Consider the following 22198-nt stretch of genomic DNA (forward strand, 5'->3'; position numbering starts at 1 on the left):
AGCTTGGAAGTCATTGCGTGTGGACGGTGAAACGTATGGGTCGTCAAGCTTAAAAAGTATCGGCCGGGAATCTTTTTCCAGCCGAACGTCCGTCTTTTGCCTATCCACAAAAACCTAAATCACGTAAAAATGGTGATAGAGAAATCGTGACTTTAGATTCGGATTCAGCGCCCTCAAATTAATAAAATGCCTCGCGAGTACTTGAAAATAAGCAAGTTTTTTCCGATTGGATATAACGCCATTCAACCCTTTTTCCTTTCTTGATTCTCATGATACTCTCAGAATTTTATGTTGATATTATGATGTACTATCATGATATATTAAGATATACTATATTGTTGATATTAAGAATACATACTATCTTCAAAATTTCAATCCATTTACAATGACCGTGTCCCGAGAGCCATTCAGCGATTAGCAGTAATATTATTATCTGTCATTATATTGTTAAATTCTTAGAATAACAGAAAACAAATATAGCATTGTCTAGTTGAATCAGCGAAAAAATACGATATAATTATTACTTATCAACCGGATACAGTTCAGACTCAATGAATCAAGCCCAATTTCCATCGGTCATTGAAGAAGTAAGACGACAGAAGTCAAACATCATTGTCAAGGCGATGACAGGCATACCAACCATGAAATTATGAAAATTCCTTCATTTCACGTGAATACCCTTGACATTGCTGTCGCCAAAAACGAAGTCTAGCAGTCAGTCGTTCAGGAGGACTGATTGCTCTTCTCATAACCGTGCCCGTTTCATGATTATTAGAGACACAAGCGGTAATAACTGACAGTACATTTCTTAATTTAAAAACATTTGCCCTCCGTTGTATAAATTGCATTTAGGCCTATTTATGCAAAAAAAATATTTTCTTTTTGCGAACACTTTCTATACTTTTGTTATTTATACTTCAATATTATTTATATTTCACTTTATGTTTTGTTTAATTTTGTAAAATACTGTTTTCATGACTTAAATCATTATAGACATAGCAATGTTTTAATACTATTTTTTGAATTAATGATCTAATAGGTTTTATGTGGATAGATCAATCAAAAACTTTATTATTTTACTGCTTAATGGGATGATGACGTTTTGCATTCTATGATTATTGATTGTAATGATAACCATATTTTATTATAATGATACTATTGGTTTTCTTGCGTGTTTCATTTTTATTGCAAACTATTACTAGCTTGGAAATGATGACTATGGTTTATGTATGCCAGGGAGCTGACAGTCGAGGCAGTGAGTCGAGTAGAGTGGAGTCGGGAGATAGCAGCACTGGGACGAGTGAGAGAGAGGGGCCAGGCCAGGGGCAGAGGGGGGTGAAGCGAAAGGCTCGCTCTGCTGCCGCCCCCGTCAACCCTCAGGCGTCGGCTGCTCAGGGGGCGGCTGGTCCTTCCACTTCCACCTCCACTGCTACTGAGACCCCCACTGCCAATCGAACCGTTACTGAGATGCAGGCGACCATAAGATGCGTTCAGGTTAGCTCAATCACCACTCTTGCTATGCATGGCCCTATTACATGCTCAGAAACCTTTTCATCATAAATTTGAATCCGTAATAGACGCAACCTATTATTTATAAAAGGTAACCTATTACCGGTACAATCAAAGATCGTTGATCAAAGTTCTCTGACCAAATGTTTCACCATGTATTCATTCAAAATACATTATTCAAATACCTCTTCCAAAAACAAGATTTGGTAAATTCTTTTGTCGAGCATATATTTCACAGTATTGTGCGGTTCACGCCAAGCAGTCAGCATTGGACAAATTAAGAGCTAGTTCTAGAGCAAGTTAGTTTTGATCACTGAAGAGAAACCGGCATCAAACCTTTTTGTTACGACTTGATTCCTGTCTTCTCGAGGTATATTTGTAAAAATATTGGTGCATTTAGTTATTCGAAATGTTGTGTGCTGATATATTGTCTTGTATCTTGAACCCGATTAACGTAGTGTCGACTTGTCAAGTAGACAATTAACTTAGTGTCAACCTCTAGAAGTATAGAGATATTTTACTGGTAAGAATGATTGATAGTATGGTTTCAAATGCTATTCGAATCGATGTGAACTCATCTTCATTTGATGAATCAAACTTGATTTGATCTTTGAATTTTGTGCCTTAACTGAGATTTTTTAAATTTTATAGACGATGCGAGAAACTATAATGCAGCTGGAAACGATGGTTTGGAGACAGAGAGAAAGGAACACTTTACGAAACATGAGGCTGTCTCGTTTCACCAGACAAAGAGAAGAACGTATGCTCAGGAACTTGTGGGATACTGGTAAATATTCACCTTCAACTTGGACAATTATTAGTTTCATCCCAGAGCGCAAAGCACAGTTTAGTTCAAATTTGCCGCCAATAGGCTTCTCTATTGAGCACTGAAGAGTGATGTCAAAACACCGCGAGGCTGCACCACAATACATTTTATTCACTTTCTATTTTTGAATAAATCAATTTAGTCCAGTCAAGGAAAGGTTATAACAATAATGAATGGAAATGTTGGGAAGACAATTTTTGACCCCGCAGTTCTGTTTAGGGTAGTGAGGAGGTGGACATATCAAAAGTCCCAGAACCTTACCCACTGTGCTGAGGGGGTGGGGGTAGTTTAAAGGTACTAGATTTTGGTTTCTCGCATAAAACTCAAAAACGATGTATCTTAAGGACTTGACTGTCATATAACAAATTAAAGCTTACATAATTTCCTACAATATTCATTCCACAACTTTTTTCATATCTCCTCTAGTTTTCGATATATCCGCTCTTGAAGGTGTGACATTTTTGAAAAAACATGTTTGCCACCAATTTTTTCCTATTTTTGCTTTTATAACTTTTTAAAAATCGACGGGAAAAATCCATGCTGATTATGAGCTTATAAGGCATTAAATTCTCTTCAATTTGATGTATAATTTCACGCTTTTACGAATTTCCCTACACCTTATGCTGCAGCTTTGTTGAATGTGATATCTCCATTTTTGCAACAATAGACTAATTGACAGATTAATTTGTAGGGGATGTTTTAAACAAAACTTTTGACTTTGCACCTTTGTTGAGACTAGTTAGGAGGAGAACATATCAAAAGTCCCCATTCCTAACTCATGTGCTAAGGGGATGAGGGTGGTTTGAAAGTTGCATTTTTCAGCGTTTTGCTCCCACGATCATACCTTGAGAACAATGCGCTCAACCGACATAGCTAACTACCCAAAAATGAAGCTTGATAAATTCTTTACACTTTTTGTCCAGTAGAAGTTTGTGATATTCCCAACAGTTCCCGAGATATTCGCTCTTGAAGGTGTGTAATTGTTAAAATAACAGGTTTTTATCCAATGTTTTGCTCTTTCAAAGCTTATAACTCTCCAACAATGCATCATAAAAATTGATGCTCATCGTAGGTTTGTAGAGCATTGAATTCTCTTTGAAATGATGTATTATTTCACTATTCCAAGTTTTCCTTTCATTGTTATAGCAGCTTCAATGTAGGGGGTGAAATTATCAATGCTGCAACAATTGATTGTTTGACAATGACATTTGAAGGAGGTGTCTGTGATACAAGTTTTGACTTTGCAGCTCAATTTGGACTAGTTATTAGGTGAACATAGCAAAAGTGCGCATCTTTATCCCCTTTGTTGAAGGTGTGGAACCGCTGAGTTGACACTTGTTGCAGCAATGAAAATTTCACCCCCTACATTGAAGCTGCTATAACAATGAAAGGAAAACTTGGAATAGTGAAATAATACATCATTTCAAAGAGAATTCAATGCTCTACAAACCTACGATAAGCATCAATTTTTTGTTGAAAAATGAAAATAGAAATAGCTCAATTGGTGACAGAATCCAAGGTCAGGGCAGTGGACTGTGAATGATAGTTGGTATTAATACCTACAAATAAATCTTTGAATTCTGTGCATAAAAATACTGATAGCTTGAAGTGTGGTAAGTACGCCAATAAAAGACTAAATGAGTCAACAAGATAAGATTTAATAATAATAAAATAATAATAGGCAGATGGCCACATACAAAAAACAATTGTAAGAAGACTGAGTTGAAAAATCTTGGGAAAATTACAACATGTGATAAAACGTTAGAGAAATACAAAATTTAAATGAGATTAGGTCAATGACATTAATGACCATTGAAGCCTGACAATAATCGAAAAGGTAATATTAATGATACCTGAATTGCGAATGATGAAATTGCAGGTTTAGATTGATCAAACAATGGATCCGCTAATTTGAGTTCAACGGGAATTGAAATTTTGGAAAGATCGATGTTCACACTAGGAACATTAGATGATATGCTATCAACTACAATACAATTTTCTTCAACCGACCACGAACGATCAGATGAAGACAAGCAAACTGAATGAGAAATAGATGATTTGGTCTTATTCTCACCTACACTATGAATCAAAGTGTCAGAATACAAAGCAGCAAATGACAATTTTTCAGCCAACCTAGTTGACATCAAATTACAATCAGAGCAAGAATCTAAAAGCGCGGTTGCTTTAATAAATTCCCCACTAGAAGATTGAACCAAAACTTCGGCAGTAGGTAACAAGGCGACAGTTGATTGCTGTTGCAAACACAGAGGCGAAGTGGAGCTCATTGTGACATGAGAGTTCTTCTGAGGCTGTTCTGCATGAGAAACAGCTTGCTTAGTTGTTTCCGCATTCTGAACCATGACGGAATTCAAAACAGCATTCTTACCCTTGGAGGGAGCAAAGGATTGAGAATGAATAACATTTGAAGTTACCTTATCCTTAGAAGTAGGCTGAGAGTCTCGTGATTGAGGATACGACCTATGAAGAACAGTGTGGTGACTCTTGCCACAAAGTGTACACGATTTGTCCGAACAAACATGATTGGGTGCGAAAGGCTTGAGGCAATTATAACATAACCTTTTGTCACGGACAGCATTCCAACGATCAGTAACCTGCAACTTCAATAATTCATTACAACGATTTGGAAAATGACCAACAGAATTACAAAAACTACAAGGTGACATAGAAGAGGTAGTAACCTGCATCCTAGCTTGAACATTCGATTGATTTTGATTGAACTTCGGCTTGCTATGAGCACCAACCGAGTTGGATGTACCTTGCTGTGCATTTCCTTGATGATGGTTAGCTGAGCTTGAAGCAACAGCTTCCATGATTTTGCATTGTGATTCCAAAAAATTCCAAAATTTATCAATGGTGGGAATGTCGTGTATACCAACACTCTTTTCCCATTCTCGAACAGTAGCAGTATCCAACTGCAACAACATTTTGTGCATGTACAATAAGTCCTTGATTTGGACTCCAAGTTGAAGCGCTTCGAGCGCGGTAATGTGGGACTTGCAAAAGTCAATGAATGCCCGTAGTGATTGCGGACAGTTACGCTTTATGGTAGGCGGAGATTCAATTGCCGTGACGTGCCTGGCAGCAATTAATCTCTTATTGTCATACCTCTCCCTTAAGAGGTTCCATGCAAGCTGAAAACCATTTTCGTCAGCTTCAATGTGTTCCACTCTAGCAAGAGCTTCACCACTGAGTGATTGACGAAGATAGAAAAATTTCAATGAGTCATTAATATTATCCTGATTACCAATAATATTGGTAAAAGCACTTGAAAATGCTTGCCATTTTGAAAGCTCCCCATTGAAGCGTGGAAGCGGAATCTGAGGCAACTGAAAATTTGCCAAATGTGAGTTTTGAGATGTTGGCCGCTGGGAAGCACCAGCAGTGGCCTCATTGTTGCGTTGTCTGCTTTCAAAAGCAGTTAATGCAGCGTTTGCCTTAGAGGTAATGGAGATAAACTTATTAAGTATTTCAAAATGAGTTGAAGTGTCCTGCGCTTGCAACTCTGAATTCCATAACTGTTCATGGATTTTATCATACTTAATTCTAAGTGAACCTAGTTCGTTTTTGACAGTCAACAATTGATAATAAGTTGCTTCAGTGTCCACAACATAATCGCTATAGCTGGTTATGAACCAATCTATTTCGTGGTGTAAATTGTCTCTTGCATTGGAAAGAGCAGAAGGCTCAGGAAGTGAATCTTCCTCATGATCGGACATGCTTAAAAATTAACAGAAAAACCTGAGTGAATGAAACGATACTGCACTGTAGCAATGCGATTGCTGCGCCAATAAGCAACTTTGGGCGCTGGTCCAGTACGCAGAGAGGCACGCCTGTGCGTATGAGGCAAGTTGTATCAAGCTTGCTGTGCGGCGAGTCAAGTAGTGAGCTCGTAAGGCGGTGTAGTTTGCCGTGTGTTGTTTTCTCAATGCGCAATAGCCGTCTGTGACCAGTTCAGTGCGGTTCAGTCTCTCAGGGTACAAGATAGTTGATAGCTGGTGCATACATGTCGCAGCGTGCTTTGAGTTGCAGCCAGTACTGAAAATTTGAAACAAGTGTGTGAATGCTTAATATTAAACAATATAAACATACAAAGGTACAATGGAATAAAATATACTCTAGAGTGGGACCTAATCATTGGCGTCAAGCTAGACTATTAGGCACACGGTCACTGAAACCCTAAGGTTCAATGGACCAAGAAATGGGTAATAAAAATTAACAATTATCCTAGGTAAACACTAGATCAAAAATGAACGGGCTGAAGGACCAATTTTTATCCAATTGGTCCAATTAACAATTATCCTAGGTAAACACTGGATCAAGAAATCTGGCCCGGATGAACCAATTTTTATGACAGAATCCAAGGTCAGGGCAGTGGACTGTGAATGATAGTTGGTATTAATACCTACAAATAAATCTTTGAATTCTGTGCATAAAAATACTGATAGCTTGAAGTGTGGTAAGTACGCCAATAAAAGACTAAATGAGTCAACAAGATAAGATTTAATAATAATAAAATAATAATAGGCAGATGGCCACATACAAAAAACAATTGTAAGAAGACTGAGTTGAAAAATCTTGGGAAAATTACAACATGTGATAAAACGTTAGAGAAATACAAAATTTAAATGAGATTAGGTCAATGACATTAATGACCATTGAAGCCTGACAATAATCGAAAAGGTAATATTAATGATATCTGAATTGCGAATATAAATTGAGTGCTATAATGAAAAAGCTACTGCTGCAAAATTAAATCTTAATGAATTACAAGAGGAATAATAATAAATGACAATGATTTACAAAAGGAATAATAATAAATGACAATGAGCTGTAGATAGTGCTCAACAAATAGAGTACATTAAAATATAGGCGGCAAAGGCCTTCAATAAATTAAATGTCAAGTTAGACATCAATTGAACAATTAATAGGCGTCAGTGGCCTCAGTGAATTAAATGTCAAGATAGACATCAATTGAACAATTAATAGGCGTCAGTGGCCTCAGTGAATTAAATGTCAAGATAGACATCAATAGTACAAAAGGAATAATAACAAATGACAATGAGCTGTAGATAGTGCTCAACAAATAGAGTACATTAAAATGTAGGGGGCAAAGGCCTTCAATAAATTAAATGTCAAGTTAGACATCAATTGAACAATTAATAGGCGTCAGTGGCCTCAGTGAATTAAATGTCAAGATAGACATCAATAGTACAAAAGGAATAATAACAAATGACAATGAGCTGTAGATAGTGCTCAACAAATAGAGTACATTAAAATATAGGCGGCAAAGGCCTTCAATAAATTAAATGTCAAGTTAGACATCAATTGAATAATTAATGGGCGTCAGTGGCCTCAGTGAATTGAATGTCAAGATAGACATCAACAAAACAATTAATAGGTGTCAGTGGCCTCAGAAAATCACTTGTAAAGCCAAGGGTAGCTGTCAAATCCAATGAATTAATAGGCGTCGGTGGCCTTAGTGAATTGAATGTCAAGATAGACATCAACAAAACAATTAATAGGCGTCAGTGGCCTCAGAAAATCACTTGTAAAGCCAAGGGTAGCTGTCAAATCCAATGAATTAATAGGCGTCGGTGGCCTTAGTGAATTGAATGTCAAGATAGACATCAATAGTACAATTATGTAGTACATACGTAAATGAAAATTGAATAGAACGATTTACATAACCTGAATAAAATTTTGAAGAGGAGATGCAGCCAGGCAGACAGGCAATGAATCCGCAATACCCAAAGGAACAGGACATCAGCAAGCGACGTTGTGATCTGGCCATGCGATGACAAGAATGGAAGCGTCCACCACAGCAGGCAAATCCCCCCGTGGAAATGAGAACAGGAGCATGTAGAATTCCAAACGAATAATCCGACCTTCAAGTTGTGGAATTTTTAGAATGATTCCCAAACGGTAGAGATGATGAACTTGAAAGTTTGAGTTACACGAGGTGAAGCCAATTGTTAGAAGAATGGCAATTGAAGCCCACACGAGGTTGTGAACTTGACAAAGTTTATCAGCGTAAATATGCGAAGAAATCGATGAATAGTTGAATCACAATTGAAGAATAGAACAAACGAATTAATTTGCAGAAGTAATTCACACTTTAAAAACGTTCCGTAGATCAAATAAATAGCGATAAACGCCCACACGAGGTTGCAATTTTGACAAAGTTTATCAGAGTAAATATGCGAAGAAATCGATGAATAGTTGAATCACAATTGAAGAATAGAACAAATGAATTAATTTGAAAGAATAATTCACTTTTAAAAACGTTTCGTAGATCAGATGAATATGGATAAAAGGTTTAGACCGAGAGCGTAGATGCACTCTCGACTAGGAACCATTGCAAAAGACAAGAAGACAGACCCACGCTCAGCAACAAAAACGAAAACGGAAATGTCATCCACGAACATAACACGTTTACAAACGTTTGGTGAAAAAGTAACAAATATCTAGAAAGTAAGATGCCTAAAGACAAATTAAATTCCAAAAAATCGAATAGTACAAATATTAAAATTGAAACGACAAATAATAACACGATGAATAATAAGAAAACCAACTTGAATATGGCAGTGGCAAGAACCGTGACTGTGACGTCACCGGTCAGCGCAGACGGACAAAATGACGACATGATGTCTACGTAGTAGCGGAACGAGTAACTAGTGGAACCGTTCCAATAAATGCTTTGTCAGATTTTACAATTGGATTTGTTTGTTTTTTCAGAAAGTAGTCACGAATCTGGACGGGATGAACTGTCGGAAGGTGATTCTGCTCGGTAAGTTTCTTCGTTTCTAACATGTATTTATCATTTCAAATTTATTTGGCCAATTTGAGAAACAATTTTTTTGAAAATACAATAATAATAAATTTTGATAATAATTTATCTGGTCGTGGGTAGATAACGACCAGAGGAGGTTAATCTAAATAGAGACATGTTGATTACAAAAAGCATACAGTATAAGCTATGATTGTTATTTACAAAGTATTAATACAATAAATTGATCATTTGATGATTTGTGAAAATGTTGTCCTCACTATATATATGAATATGGGTCGGTATGCAACTCATTTTTCTCAAGTTTAAGATTTCATGCCAAAAAGTAAAAAAAATCCAGTAAAGTCATAAGTGCAAGTCATTATAAGTTCATGAAAGCAACATATACTGTATATTCAAAAAAAAAAAATGATAAGAAAATTGATAAACTATTATGTATTTTAAACATAAAAACATGTATAATACTAATGAAAAAAGATCATTCAAAATGAAGAAAATAAGAATGAAAGAGTATGGAAAAATTTTTCATAGAACTAATATCTACTGTTCTCCATGATTGATTCTATACAGCAGCCAGTTTTTTGTTTTCGATTTAAATGAATCAATTGAGACTGTTCCTTCAATGGCTATTGGCAATTTATTGAAAATTTTTGGTCCTAAATGATTATGGTCCTTATAATGCGAAAGCATCCGGTGCTTTATTCCATGTTTTCCGGTTGTAGAAGGGTTGAACATTTCTTTTCTCCAGCCTTTTAAATTTATTTTACTCCCTGACCAAGACGATTGCAGTTGATGAAACGTCCACCTACTGAGCTGGTCAGCTGAATTTGCGTACTTAAGTCCATACAATTGAGTGCTTGAGAACCTATTACTACTTCATCCCATAAAGTATGTGATTGTATTTCATATAATATAGTCTGAGATATATTCTTTTTGGCTGCGATTGTAATCCTAGATTTGAAAATATAAATGTAAAAATAATTTAGAAATGCCGTCTGCATCACGCCACTGTAAAATGAATTATGATTAAAAAAAAGTTCTGAAGTATCTATAGGATTTAATAGTTGTCCCGGTTGCCTAAAACAGTAGTTAGTGTCATTTCAGAGGACCTGAAATTGATCATTTGCGATCTGAGAACGACACTAGATTACTTTATTCATGAAATAGAATAATATTGAAACTTGATAGAACTCACTAGAATAACTTAATATTCAAACCATTCGTGGTCTTGAAGAAGCTAGTCAATTTGAAAACTTTTATGATGTTTCACTCTATCAGAATTTCTGAACAAAGAATGTAGATTCTTGTATACTTAATTGTTAGTAAATCAGTTAACCATAATAATTATTATACTTCAAATGTATGTAAAGATCACTTCTTAGGTGCCTCTCTCCTAAATGTATTAATTGAAATTAATTTGATTGCAGACAAAATGAAACTTCAGAAGAAGCAGCTGCTGGTCTTCTTGATGATCGTGATGATCCTACAAGGCGACGGGCTAGGTAATATGGCCACTCACTTCTACTCTTTCCAGTTATCATTTGAACATTAATTTTGCGATTTGGTAGAGGTAATGCAACTGTCCACTAACATCTTTGTGATAGGGGTAAGGAATTTGGAACCTCTCGCCTCTTAAGACCGATGATTTTACAGGAATAATATGGGCTTATGAAAATTTGGTCTCAATACTACTGGACTACTTTCAACGTTTTGGTGGCCAGTGATAACTATTCTGCCTGTACGGCACCCTTTAATAGTTTTTCCCCACAGCCAATGCTATTAGGTTTATAGTCCCCTAGGGTTTGTTTGATTAGGCTAGTTGTAGTGAAGCTTATTATCACTATTTTCCAATGTTAGTGGGGGCTGAGATTTTGTTTAGATAAGAGAATATGCATAATTCGATGGAGAGAGAGAGAGAGAGAGAGAGAGAGAGAGAGAGAGAGAGAGAGAGAGAAATACCCACAATATTCTCAAGGAGGGCTTGAGTTATTAACTATTTCAAGGATAGCAAATTTCAGTACGATCAAATAAAAATATAAAATTAAATGAATAATATATAATCAAGTGAATAAGTTTATGATGAAAATGTTTTTGAATTTCAAACTTGACTATGAATGTAATAAATCATTGAATTATATTCACATCAATTTATGATTGAGATAGCTTTCAATTGTACGAGAGATAACTTGTTTGTTGTTACTTTAAATGCACCAATCATACACAGTATGAACTACATAATATCTATATACCATTATCTATCATACACAAAAGCTATGTAATATTTAATAACGTATGAAATCTTGAAATATTACACAAGAATAATTTTTTCATGTTGATTGTTATTAAATCTAGTCTCAGAGACTAACCATTAATTTTCATTTCACTGTAAATTTTACACTATGAAAACTTCAGTTCATCCATTGATGGCCCAAGTAGTTCTGAGATTATGAGAGCAGAAAAAATTATGTAGTCTGCGAACACTATCACAGATTGATTTTAAAGTAGTTCAAAAGGCTTTATTCTCTTCAGCCTCCTGGTAAGATCTTCGTTCTTTAGTAGTTGGCTTGCCTCAGGGTTGACAAGATGATGGAGTCTCGACTCATGCCGCATGGCAAATCGGCTTATCTCACTGGCCACAAATGGAAATTTAAGCCATAATATTGGAAATTTTTCTCTTGGAATTTGGTTTTATCGATTGTATTGATCCTAAATGAGATATTTTTATTTTAGGGATATCTTAATGGTGATGGTGAACAGTTTAATTGCGCTCATCGAACAAGATTGCGCAAGAAATCAGACGAATGAGGCGATGCATAACAGAATCTACTGTGAGTTGATATTGCCTTTCACTCTGCTTAAAAATAATTTCTAAGAGTTTCTAATATTGAATAAAAGTTTACTCTGGGAGTTGTAATATTGTATTATGATTGAGATCTTCATCATGTTTTTTTTGCTCGTAAAAATTTTAGAACTCCTTCAAAACTTTATGGTTACGAATGGTTTTTAATTTATTTTAGCAAATTTATTTAGTGCAAAGTTATTGAATATTAGTTCAAAGATCAAAGTTCAAAGATATTACCCAAATGAGCTCATTATTAATTTATTATATTTTGAAGTTTCAAACTAAAATTATTTTGAATTATGTGCACCTGATCAATATGTTTCTTGTTGACTTGAGAAAGGCCTTCGGCAGTTTTGATCTTGACATCTTGATTGAAAAGCTCTCTTTTTATTTCATAAGGGAAAGTCCACTGAACCTTATCTACTTCTATTTGATGGGTAGGAGTCGAGTAGTTGAATTAAAAAGTTGTGAGGGGCAGTTCATGAATGAAGATTTCGTGTGACGTGCTCGCTCCGTATCTCATTCATGTACCACAGGGGAAATCTTAGGTCCTTTGCTCCTTGGTCCTTGTTAGTGTACATGGACGATTTTCCTTCCAATGTACACACAGCAAGATGCCAGGACGCTAATTTCCTGGTTACAGCTAGTGACTTTGAGGAGCATCAAGTTTTGGGAGGAGCAGTGCTCTTTGAAGTTTCTAAGCAGTACTCTACAAATAAGCTAAGATTACTATTGGCAAGCCCACATTAATTGAATTCGCAAATATACTTAGTGAACAGATTTATGACTGAAAATTTTGTAAAGTGAAGACTTGATCTATTTCGGACTATGTGTAACCTTATCCAAATTTGGGAGAGAAATAGCACAAGGCTTCCTTATTTTTCTCTCCCCATCATTTTTATGATGTATGAATGAATGAATAAGAATCACAATTACCAATCTGTAATCCAAAATAATTGATGTGTATGACATTTGTTTGTAATTGGTATTTACATAACATTTTGTAGCACTATTCATAAATGAATAAAGAAATACTTTTTCAATTCAATCCATTGAATTTTCCAATCTACTGACCTGTGTTTAAGCTCAGCAGCCTTTGCCCTGACAAGAATCTCCAAGGTCTTATTGCTGAATGATGTGATAACGGCTTATCATGGGTATTACGAGCCATTGCTCTCCTGTGCCATTGTGTTGTGGGGAGGATCAATGCATTGTCTTTTTTCGTTCTTAGAAGAGAGTCCTAATGGTTGCCCCACGCTTCTCTTGTAGACAATTATTCTGAAGACATTGAATACTCACAGTCCAAATCTTTACGTTTATCATGTGGCTGTATATTTCTATGAATGAATAATGAATGGATAACAGGTGCTGACATCCACTAGCATAAGACAAGACAAGGAAATTCGTACTGAACAGCATAGGACAAGTTATGCGGTGAATCCTAAATACATTGGCACAAATATACAATGCCTTGCCAGAAAATGTACAATATTCTCAGTGACTTGAGTCATTCAGCAATTGGGTGAAGGAATGGTATCTATCGAGATGCCTAACTAGTCATCATAGCATGTTTGAAGGCTGATTAATCTTTTAATTATTATGAATATTCGTTGTATTATGTGTAATTATTATTTCTATTGAACATTGTATTACGATTGTCAATGTTATTTTTTAAGTAGCCTATGACATGTATTAATAAATAAATGAATGTAACGTTTGTTCCAGATTTTTATGTTCTTCTCCAATTGGCACTGAACTTGACTGAACTTCTACTTGCTAAACTTGTGTCATCTAGGTAAAGTACATTCACGAACTCTTAATTTTTTTTATTACCACTTTTTTAAATCAGGGGATAGGAAGCTCGCAGCAAACTATAGACCAATTAATTTACTATTTTAACTGAATGAACTAATGGAAAAAATTATAAAAAACAGACTATTGAGTTTTTAGACAAAATTAATAGAAGAGAATCAGTTAGGTTTTCAGAGTAAAAAGAGTAGCAATGATGCTCTGATCAAATTCTCAAATGCGGTGGCGGATCATTTGAACAAAGGAAAGAAAACTCTAGTCATCTTCATGGACCTAGGAAAGGTTATGACACTGTGTCTCACGATAAGTTATTGGACTGGGTTACCATTGACATTTTTAAGAGCCATTTGTCAAATAGAACAGAGATTCTATTCAGTAAGTGAGATGCCTCTTTCATGCTATGGTCTTATCGCCTATTCTCATCATGTTATATGTGAATGATTTACCTACTAAGCTTAGATTAGAATGGAGGGGAAGTATATTTATTTTAACTCTATACCGAAATAGCATAAGATATTAGATGCAAGAGAATGTTTTAGTTTGTTGTGAATTTTGTTTTCAATTCATCATTCTATTATTTTCTATTAATTTATATATCTGCTTCTGTTCTAATTCAATTTGAAGCAACTTGAGTGTATGATAATCTTACTTTTCTCCCACTGGCGAACAAGATTCATCTTATGTCTTGATAAACTTCCATTCAACTACAATTCTTAGTCGCAGCTTGAGACTCATATATTTTTTTTGTCCTGGACTGACAAAATTAATAGTCAGTTGAGGTTTGCGAGACAAGAAGTAGAACTGGCGGAAAGACGAGCGGCAGCCGTTAGCAGGCAAACAGCTGCGGCTGCAGCGGCAGCAGCAGCAGCGGCAGCGGACAGCAGTAGTAGCAGCAGTAGCAATCAACAGGCGGAAGCGGGAGCGGGAGCTGCTAGCGGCGAGGCAGCTGAGACTTTCTCAGTGCGGCTGCTGAGGACGATGCGTCAGAGGCAGCAGCTGCAGCAGAACAGGCTGAACAGAGTCAACGAACTGGGACGCCGCGGCTCCGTCAGACATCCCCTCAACAGAGAGCTTAGACGAGCTCCTGTCAATAATTCTCCTACAGGTAACTCTGCATTACTATTATAATTCCGCCTTATTCGAATAGAGTTCCAATCCAAAAATTACGTTTTTTATGTGGAAAGTGTTGAATTATTGTGTCTATAAAGCTGGCCACTAACGGTTGAACGTGCATGCACATATACTGTCATCAGCGAGAGGCTTCTAACATGAAATAAAGACCACTGGAAATTTTCAATTTATAATGAAAGAAAAATAATTTAACCTCAAATAGAACAGCGAATAAAAAATAAACAACATAGATTATTGGAAATACAAAATCCCAACCTCAAAAAATTTTGTTGGAAGCGTTTCGCTGTGATCACAGCTGTAATGACAAAACAATGTAAGTTAAGTAACAATGTAAGTCGACTGTGCATGTGCATGCTCGTTCAACCGTTAGTGGCCAGTGTATTGTTATTGTATCCCACAACAACTGATCTGTCGCTCTTAGGCGCTCTTAGGTTACACGAAAGCATGTTGAGTTTTAACCGTGATTAAATTCCACGAGGAAAAATCAGAGAAGTTTTTTACTGAGAATAAGAGCTTGTTCACATGACAGCGACTTACGCTCGGTTGTCGCGCGGCTCGATTTGCCAGTCTCGTACACATGACAGCTATTCACGAGCGATTTGCCCTCGGTTAAGTCTGAGATTACAACCGCCGCGATTCGCCGGCGACTACTAGAACAGGCTCTAAGGCTTGTCTGTTTGGTTGATTGGTTCTCGTGGCATTTAATAGGTATTAATTTAACAGACTTCTGTGCAACCGGGTGTTAGAGCGTCTCATATTTACTGTACAATAGGTCTATAATTCCCACATACTGTATTTCAGTATTTAAATAAAATTTCAAAAATATATCAATAAAATACTATGTATCTATTTGTGGAAAAAGCGATGCATGATGAGTTTTTGTAATGTGTTTAAGGGTGGCCATTAACGACAGGACAAGTGTGTCGGGCTTGTGTCAACAAACATGTCTTCGAACGAACAAGATATACACGCAAAAGGCTTCGAACATCAGCTTCTAACATGAAATATAAAACCAATAACAATAAATAAAGCACTGGAAAATGAAAAATTATAATGATACAAAAATAATTGAACCACAAATAGAGCAGCGAGGAAAAAATAAGAAAAAAATCGAAGATACAAAAAGCTAACCTCTAGAATATTTTCCGCTGATGATACAAGTATGAAGAGCATGAGTGTACACACTTACATTCACAAACACTTGTCCTGTCTAGAGTGGCCTCTAAACCTAGCTCCGCAGTGCAGGCTGGTTGCTTGGCTGAATCGGACTAGGCGCTGAGACAGCAAATAATAGCAGCATTGGTGGGAATGCGAGCGGCCGCAGTTACGTCTTCCACCCAGCAATGGTCGGCCTAGTTCCGCCTAGCGGACAGACAAAAGATCAATCCAGTCGGTTATTATTTGATCTCTCCAGCCAGGCTCAGCCAAGACGCCGAGACAATAGAACAATGGAGTGGTGGTCTTATTCGCGTTCATCAGCAGTTTTCTTTCTCACGATTATTTTGATTTTTGTGTTACCTATAATCAATAATAACTCCAGTCACCAGTAAAAAGGTCCAGAAACTTGGGGTACTACCATATTAATCACTTTTCATGATGATTTTTAATTATTTAAAAACATTGTTAACATTCTGAGCCTTCAGGCCAAACTTGGGGTCGCTGATAACGAATCTGTAATCAGAATTTCTCTATCACGAAAAATAACGAAAAAAATCCAGCTGTTGATCTTCCGGCAACCGTTAACAGTCATCCTGCAATGCGGCCGAAACACTTCCAAGTCAGACACCCATCTCAAATGACAACAACGCCAAGCTGTGAGAAACCATCCTGCACTGCGGCGCTAGGTTTAGGGCCGGTTTCCGAGCTCTGGATCTATAAGTTCTGGACTTGAAGAGTCCAGGACTATAATAAGCTCTCGGGTTTAAATCAACTTTCTGAGTCACGGGTTTATGTTCTAAACTCCGGGGTCTATTAAGCTCTCGACTTTAATAAGTCGAGTCCAGTTGAGTCCAGGACTTTGACGCAGTAAACATGAGGGAAATTCTCAATATTTTGCTGTATTATTGTTGGCATTAGGCCTATTGCAGCGGGATAATACAAATGCTCTCCAAACTATTTTGTGAAAATACTTTTCGATTTCTTTGTATTGTGTAGGTATATAAATTCAAAGCAAAACCTAACCTTTTGAAACATGAATAAAAAAATAAACATTTCATTTTACATTATGCTATTATTTATCATTGATCCTTGTCATTGATTTTGGAATAAATATTTTAGTAGGCTATTATTGAGTTGAAAAACGTATTTGTTTTGAAAAAAACTGGAATAATAATTTATTATTACTATTATGTTAAATATGGCATTGATTAATAACATTCACATTGGGAGATAAAATTCCAAGGCAATCCTTGTATTATTTTTCTTGAACATTTTTAGGTTATGTCACAGTCGTAAAATAAGGTTAGTTTTTTTACGCATGATATTCTGATAGAACTTTATTCCAAAATAACCTTGCAAACTATAATTATGAATTTAGATGGACTAATTCAAATAATTTAGGTATTCCATGACATTTATTTGGCTATTCATCTACTCCAAAACAATAACTGAATTGTATTTGCTCAGTTAATTCTAGAATTTAAATTTAAACCCTACCCTAGTCGAGGGTTTAAAATCACGCTGTTTCAAGTTCTGGACTTGATAAATTTTTTATAAATCCTCGACTCGGAAAGAGGCGAGAATCTAATTCTCTATAAGTCCTGGACTTATAAGCCCTTCACTCAGAAAGCGAAATTATAAACTCCAGGGTCTAACCACAGAATACAATATAATACTCGCATTATAGGAGTTTTCTCTGGTCTAACGTAATCTCTTAACTCCAGGGTCTATTTGAGTCCTCGACTACGTTAACGCTCTGATTCGGTAAGCCAATGTTCTGAAGTTTAAAGCCGGTTAAAGTGTAGAACTTAGCTGAACGCCGTGCTCGGAAACCGGCCCTAAGTATTGACTTTCCATAGAAATACGATGAGTTTCGTTGTTTTGAAGATTTGATTGAAATGAGACTTGGAGTTGTGTGAGAATAATGAGTACAATAAAGACCCAAAAGTTTTTCAAGTAGGATCTTTACCCTCGGGAAGTTATTTTAAGCAGATAGGGCCGTGTTCTCATCATATTTCTAACATCGATTGTTATATTTCATTCATGATTGAATGAAAAAATATCAGCTGTAAATGTTTGTGTAGTTGGAGCAGTAACAACAACAACAAGCGGTAATGCAGCAAGTGAGAGGGGGGGAGCAGAGCGTGAAGGCGCAAGTAGTGGTGGAGGAGGAGCAGGTATGCCGCCGTATCGCATCCGCATCAGAAATGCGATGCTGACTAATCGGATGTCCGTGCCTGTGGTCAGGGTCAACGACCTCCCTGCCCCCGACCCTCTCGTCGATCCCCCTCTTCGATTCCGGCCCCCCTCACCACCAATCCCCTTCAATCCGTTCTCTAGGTTCCTCAACTTCCCCCACAACAGATTGCCCAATCCGATGGACGACTCCAGTGAGGACTCCTCGCCACAGGATAATCGCACATTTGAAAGCTTCCTACTAATGCGAGGTATTTCACCAGCTTTGTATTCAGTGTAGTATATTAAGTTGCCTAAGCTTAAATTACGACAAACATATCAAGATTCTTTCAAGATAATCACATTAAAATGGCTTAGTCAGAGAAACTATTTTTTTTTTAATTTCAAACGTTTTCTTTTTAATCCAGTTTCCAAACGGTGGGTAGAGTGGTTATAGGAGTAGGAGAGTTCACATCTAAGGGTTATTTTACAAAATCTGGTTCCTCATTTAGTCAGTTTCCATAATTGTGTGGTCTAGAGTGGTGGACCTTTGCCTTAGACCTTGAAGAGTGTTTTTCGTCCACATGGGCTGTCCGTGCCTGTGGTCTGTGTCAACGACCCCTTTGTCAACTTTCTCTCCGGTTCTGGCCCCCTACCCGCCAATTCCCTCTCCAGGCTCCTCAGCTCCCCCCACAACAGAAGCAGCGCCATTCCGTTGGACGATTCTCCTCTCCGGTTCCTATTCTGTGATGTATAACACTCATTTCTGGAGTGTGGAAGTGTCACCCTACTTATATAATATACAGAGTGACACAGAATAACGGGAGCTTTTAAAAACGCCATAAAACATTAGTGGGAAGGGCAAAAATGATTTTATTCAAACTGAAGTAAAGTTCAAGACTTGCCATTTGAGAATTATTAATAACATCTATCCTTTTTGACAATTACTTCTTTAAGATGGCTTCCTTTTGAACGAATACACTCTTGAAATCTGTGTTGACGACTCCTCATTGATCGCTGCAACATCTGCGTTTCCTGGTCCCATGATCTGTCCACCTGATAACAGACAATTCAAAATGAAATTAACAATATCCCAGCTGAAATGTTGCAGCAATTATTCAGGAATCTCAACACAGATTTCAAAAGTGTATTCGTTCAGGAGGAAGCTATCTTGAAGAAGTAATTGTCAAAAAGTGATAGATGTTTTTAATAATTCTCAAATGGCAAGTCTTGAACTTTACATTAGTTTGAATAAAATCATTTTTGCCCTTCCCACTAATGTTTTATGGCTTTTTTTATAAGTTCCCGTTATTCTGTGTCACCCTATATATTCATATGCATTCATAGGCCAAGGTCGATGATAATTTTACACTTATTATGTTAAATACTTGTAGACTCAAGTATGTTTTGGAGCCACTGACGAGTCTCTTCTCCAGCAGCATGAACTTCAGTCAGCCCTCCATGATACGAGTACTGTGGACACTCAGATATCAGGTGTTGCATTGATTGAATTTGACCACATTGGTACAGAGGGTCAGAGGTGTATCCCCATGCTGTCGTCAGCTCAGCACACCTTCCCACCTGCTTCCTGAACCGGTTAAGGCCATACCACTCTCTACGTCTCAGATGGGTGCCAGGGACAATGTCATTGGGGTCATCCACAAGACATATGTTCTTCACCTCTCCCTGCAACTACAGTAAATGTATTACCCACAGTATGGCCATTGTCTGTCACGCATCTGATTGGTTAGCTCGATCACGTGGTACGAATCCGCCATTAAGATTTCAAACAAACTTTATAGTCCTATCTTATTGCAATGGAAATTTGGCACGTATCACTTCTTTTACCGATTTGAAACATATTTTGAACTTCCGATGAGTTTGATATAACATTTTCGAAGGGAAATTGATTATACATCAATATAGACCAATAAAGTTGATTAAAATAACACTAATAACTCTTAAAACTTGAATTTTTCTTCCCTCGGGCTCCTCGCGGGCCACTTCCAGAGGTTTCGCGGGCCAGAGATTTTGGTAACCACTGATATAGATGGAGAAAGATAGATTTAAATATTTTATGCAGAAAGATAGATTTCAATTTTATTGTATTTCCTAATCCAATTTGTTGGATCGAACTTCCAATAATCTATTTCAAAATATTTTTGCGGCTCAATTGAATATATCATTTTATGAAATTAATATATAAATCACGGTTAAATATTTTCAAGCTTTTTCCCGTCGCCGCCATGAAGATTTCAAATATTTATATTTTTTAATGCAGCTTATAGTGGACTATATAAGATAAATGGCTGGCCTTTACTTATTTCCGTGATTACTTCGATATAGTCTCTTTTAAGTTTTTTTATAAATTCACAATATATTTTTAGAACTTGAAATAGTAGATGATAGATAATAGCGAGTAAAAATTAAATGTATCTCGTCATGAAATCTCAAAAAAATTACTAATAAACTTTTGTAATGTGTCATGATAATGTAATATATTGATCCATTGATAAAAAATGATCAAGTTCTCAATCATATTTATAGAAATTTTAATAAACATGTAACAATTGAAAAAAGAAAACACAAAACCCATAACCATTTTTATTTATATTCAGTGATATTTCAAATCTGCCGAAGTGATATTTTAATACCACTGCTAGTGGTATTGCTAGTCGAAACTCATATACCAACAGCTATTGAACAATTAAACATGTTATGAATAGGCTTCTCAGGACTGAAGAGAATCAATCATAGAAGTAAAGACGTCTTTAAACAGCACTTGAAGTCACGGTTAAATATTTCACAAAATGTTATATCAAATTGAGCCGTAAAAATATTTTGAAATTAGATTATTGAAAGGTCAAACCAATAAATTGAATGAGGAAATACAACAAATTTGAAATCTATCTTTCTGAATATTTATCTAGATCAGTGGTTTCCAAAAAGTGGTCCACGAAAGCTCTGGAAGTGGTCCGCGAGGAGCCCGAGGGAAGAAAAATTGAAGTTTTAAGCGTTATTACTGTTATTTCAATCAACTTTATTGGTCTATATTAATGTATGATCAATTTTCCTTAAAAAATGTTACACCAAATTCATCGGAAGTTCAAAATATGTTTCCAATTGGTAAAAGAAGTGATGAGTTCTAAATTTCCAATGCAATAAGATAGGACTATAAAGTTTGTTTGGAATCTTAATGGCGGATTTGTACCACGTGACAGTCAATGGCCATACTGTGGGTAATATAGTTACTGTACCTACAACCCTCTCAGTCTCCATAACTCCTTCACACTTCTTATTTCTTCCTGTTCATCAATTCTCAAGTATCTTCTTGACTTGAGGCGCCTTGGTGAAGGGTTAGCCACATCTCTAGAGACTGGGAGACCCCCCATGAATTTGTTGGGAATGAACCTGTTAATCTTCTCAAGTCTTCTGAGATCTGGTGGCATGATATTACTAAGCACAGGCAACCACTCAGTCTCTGTTGGTCTCAATGTCCCACTAATCTTCCTCATAGTTTCATTGAAAACTATCAATTTTCTCAACGTGTCTGCTACAAGCACGGACAGAAGAGCAGTGCTCCCCTGAGCTGTATAGAAGTGGTCTACTTAGAAATGGTCCGTTGATACTCTTAGAACTCCGAATTTTTTTAAAAATGTGTCACTTCACCTTCGATTTGCAAGCATGATGGGAATTTCAACTGTTACGTATTCTTTATGAGGCCTCAAAGAAATACACTTGTGGATAAGTGTTTTTCGCAAAATGAAAAATAAAAACAGCAGTAGTGCGTGAGGCTCAATGAATGTGTTGAACATTTCATCTCTTTCAAATGCGATCTTACAAGAACATTTCATCTCTGTCAAATGCGATCTTACAAGAATGGCATGCTTCCACATTCGGCTTAGCTTACACCACCTTAGCTTACAAGAAAAGCAATATT

At 36.5% G+C, this 22198-nt stretch overlaps 1 protein-coding gene across 3 annotated transcripts in view; it reads left to right on the forward strand.

The window, feature by feature from the left end:
• LOC111053309 overlaps positions 1 to 22198 on the forward strand; it is a 57571-nt gene that overhangs the window by 28159 nt on the left and 7214 nt on the right. For 2 of the 3 annotated variants that reach the window (XM_039424654.1, XM_039424655.1), the window contains exons 12-19: positions 1237 to 1494; positions 2161 to 2296; positions 9092 to 9143; positions 10571 to 10645; positions 11874 to 11971; positions 13711 to 13780; positions 14565 to 14899; positions 18168 to 18530. In XM_039424654.1, coding sequence (XP_039280588.1) covers positions 1237 to 1494; positions 2161 to 2296; positions 9092 to 9143; positions 10571 to 10645; positions 11874 to 11971; positions 13711 to 13780; positions 14565 to 14899; positions 18168 to 18530 — 1387 coding nt within the window. The remainder of the gene's footprint in view (positions 1 to 1236; positions 1495 to 2160; positions 2297 to 9091; positions 9144 to 10570; positions 10646 to 11873; positions 11972 to 13710; positions 13781 to 14564; positions 14900 to 18167; positions 18531 to 22198) is intronic. The other variant, XM_039424656.1, reaches the window with a different exon arrangement.

This window comes from Nilaparvata lugens, chromosome 3 (genome assembly GCF_014356525.2).
Source record: "Nilaparvata lugens isolate BPH chromosome 3, ASM1435652v1, whole genome shotgun sequence".
In the NCBI taxonomy this organism is placed as follows: Eukaryota; Metazoa; Arthropoda; class Insecta; order Hemiptera; family Delphacidae; genus Nilaparvata; species Nilaparvata lugens.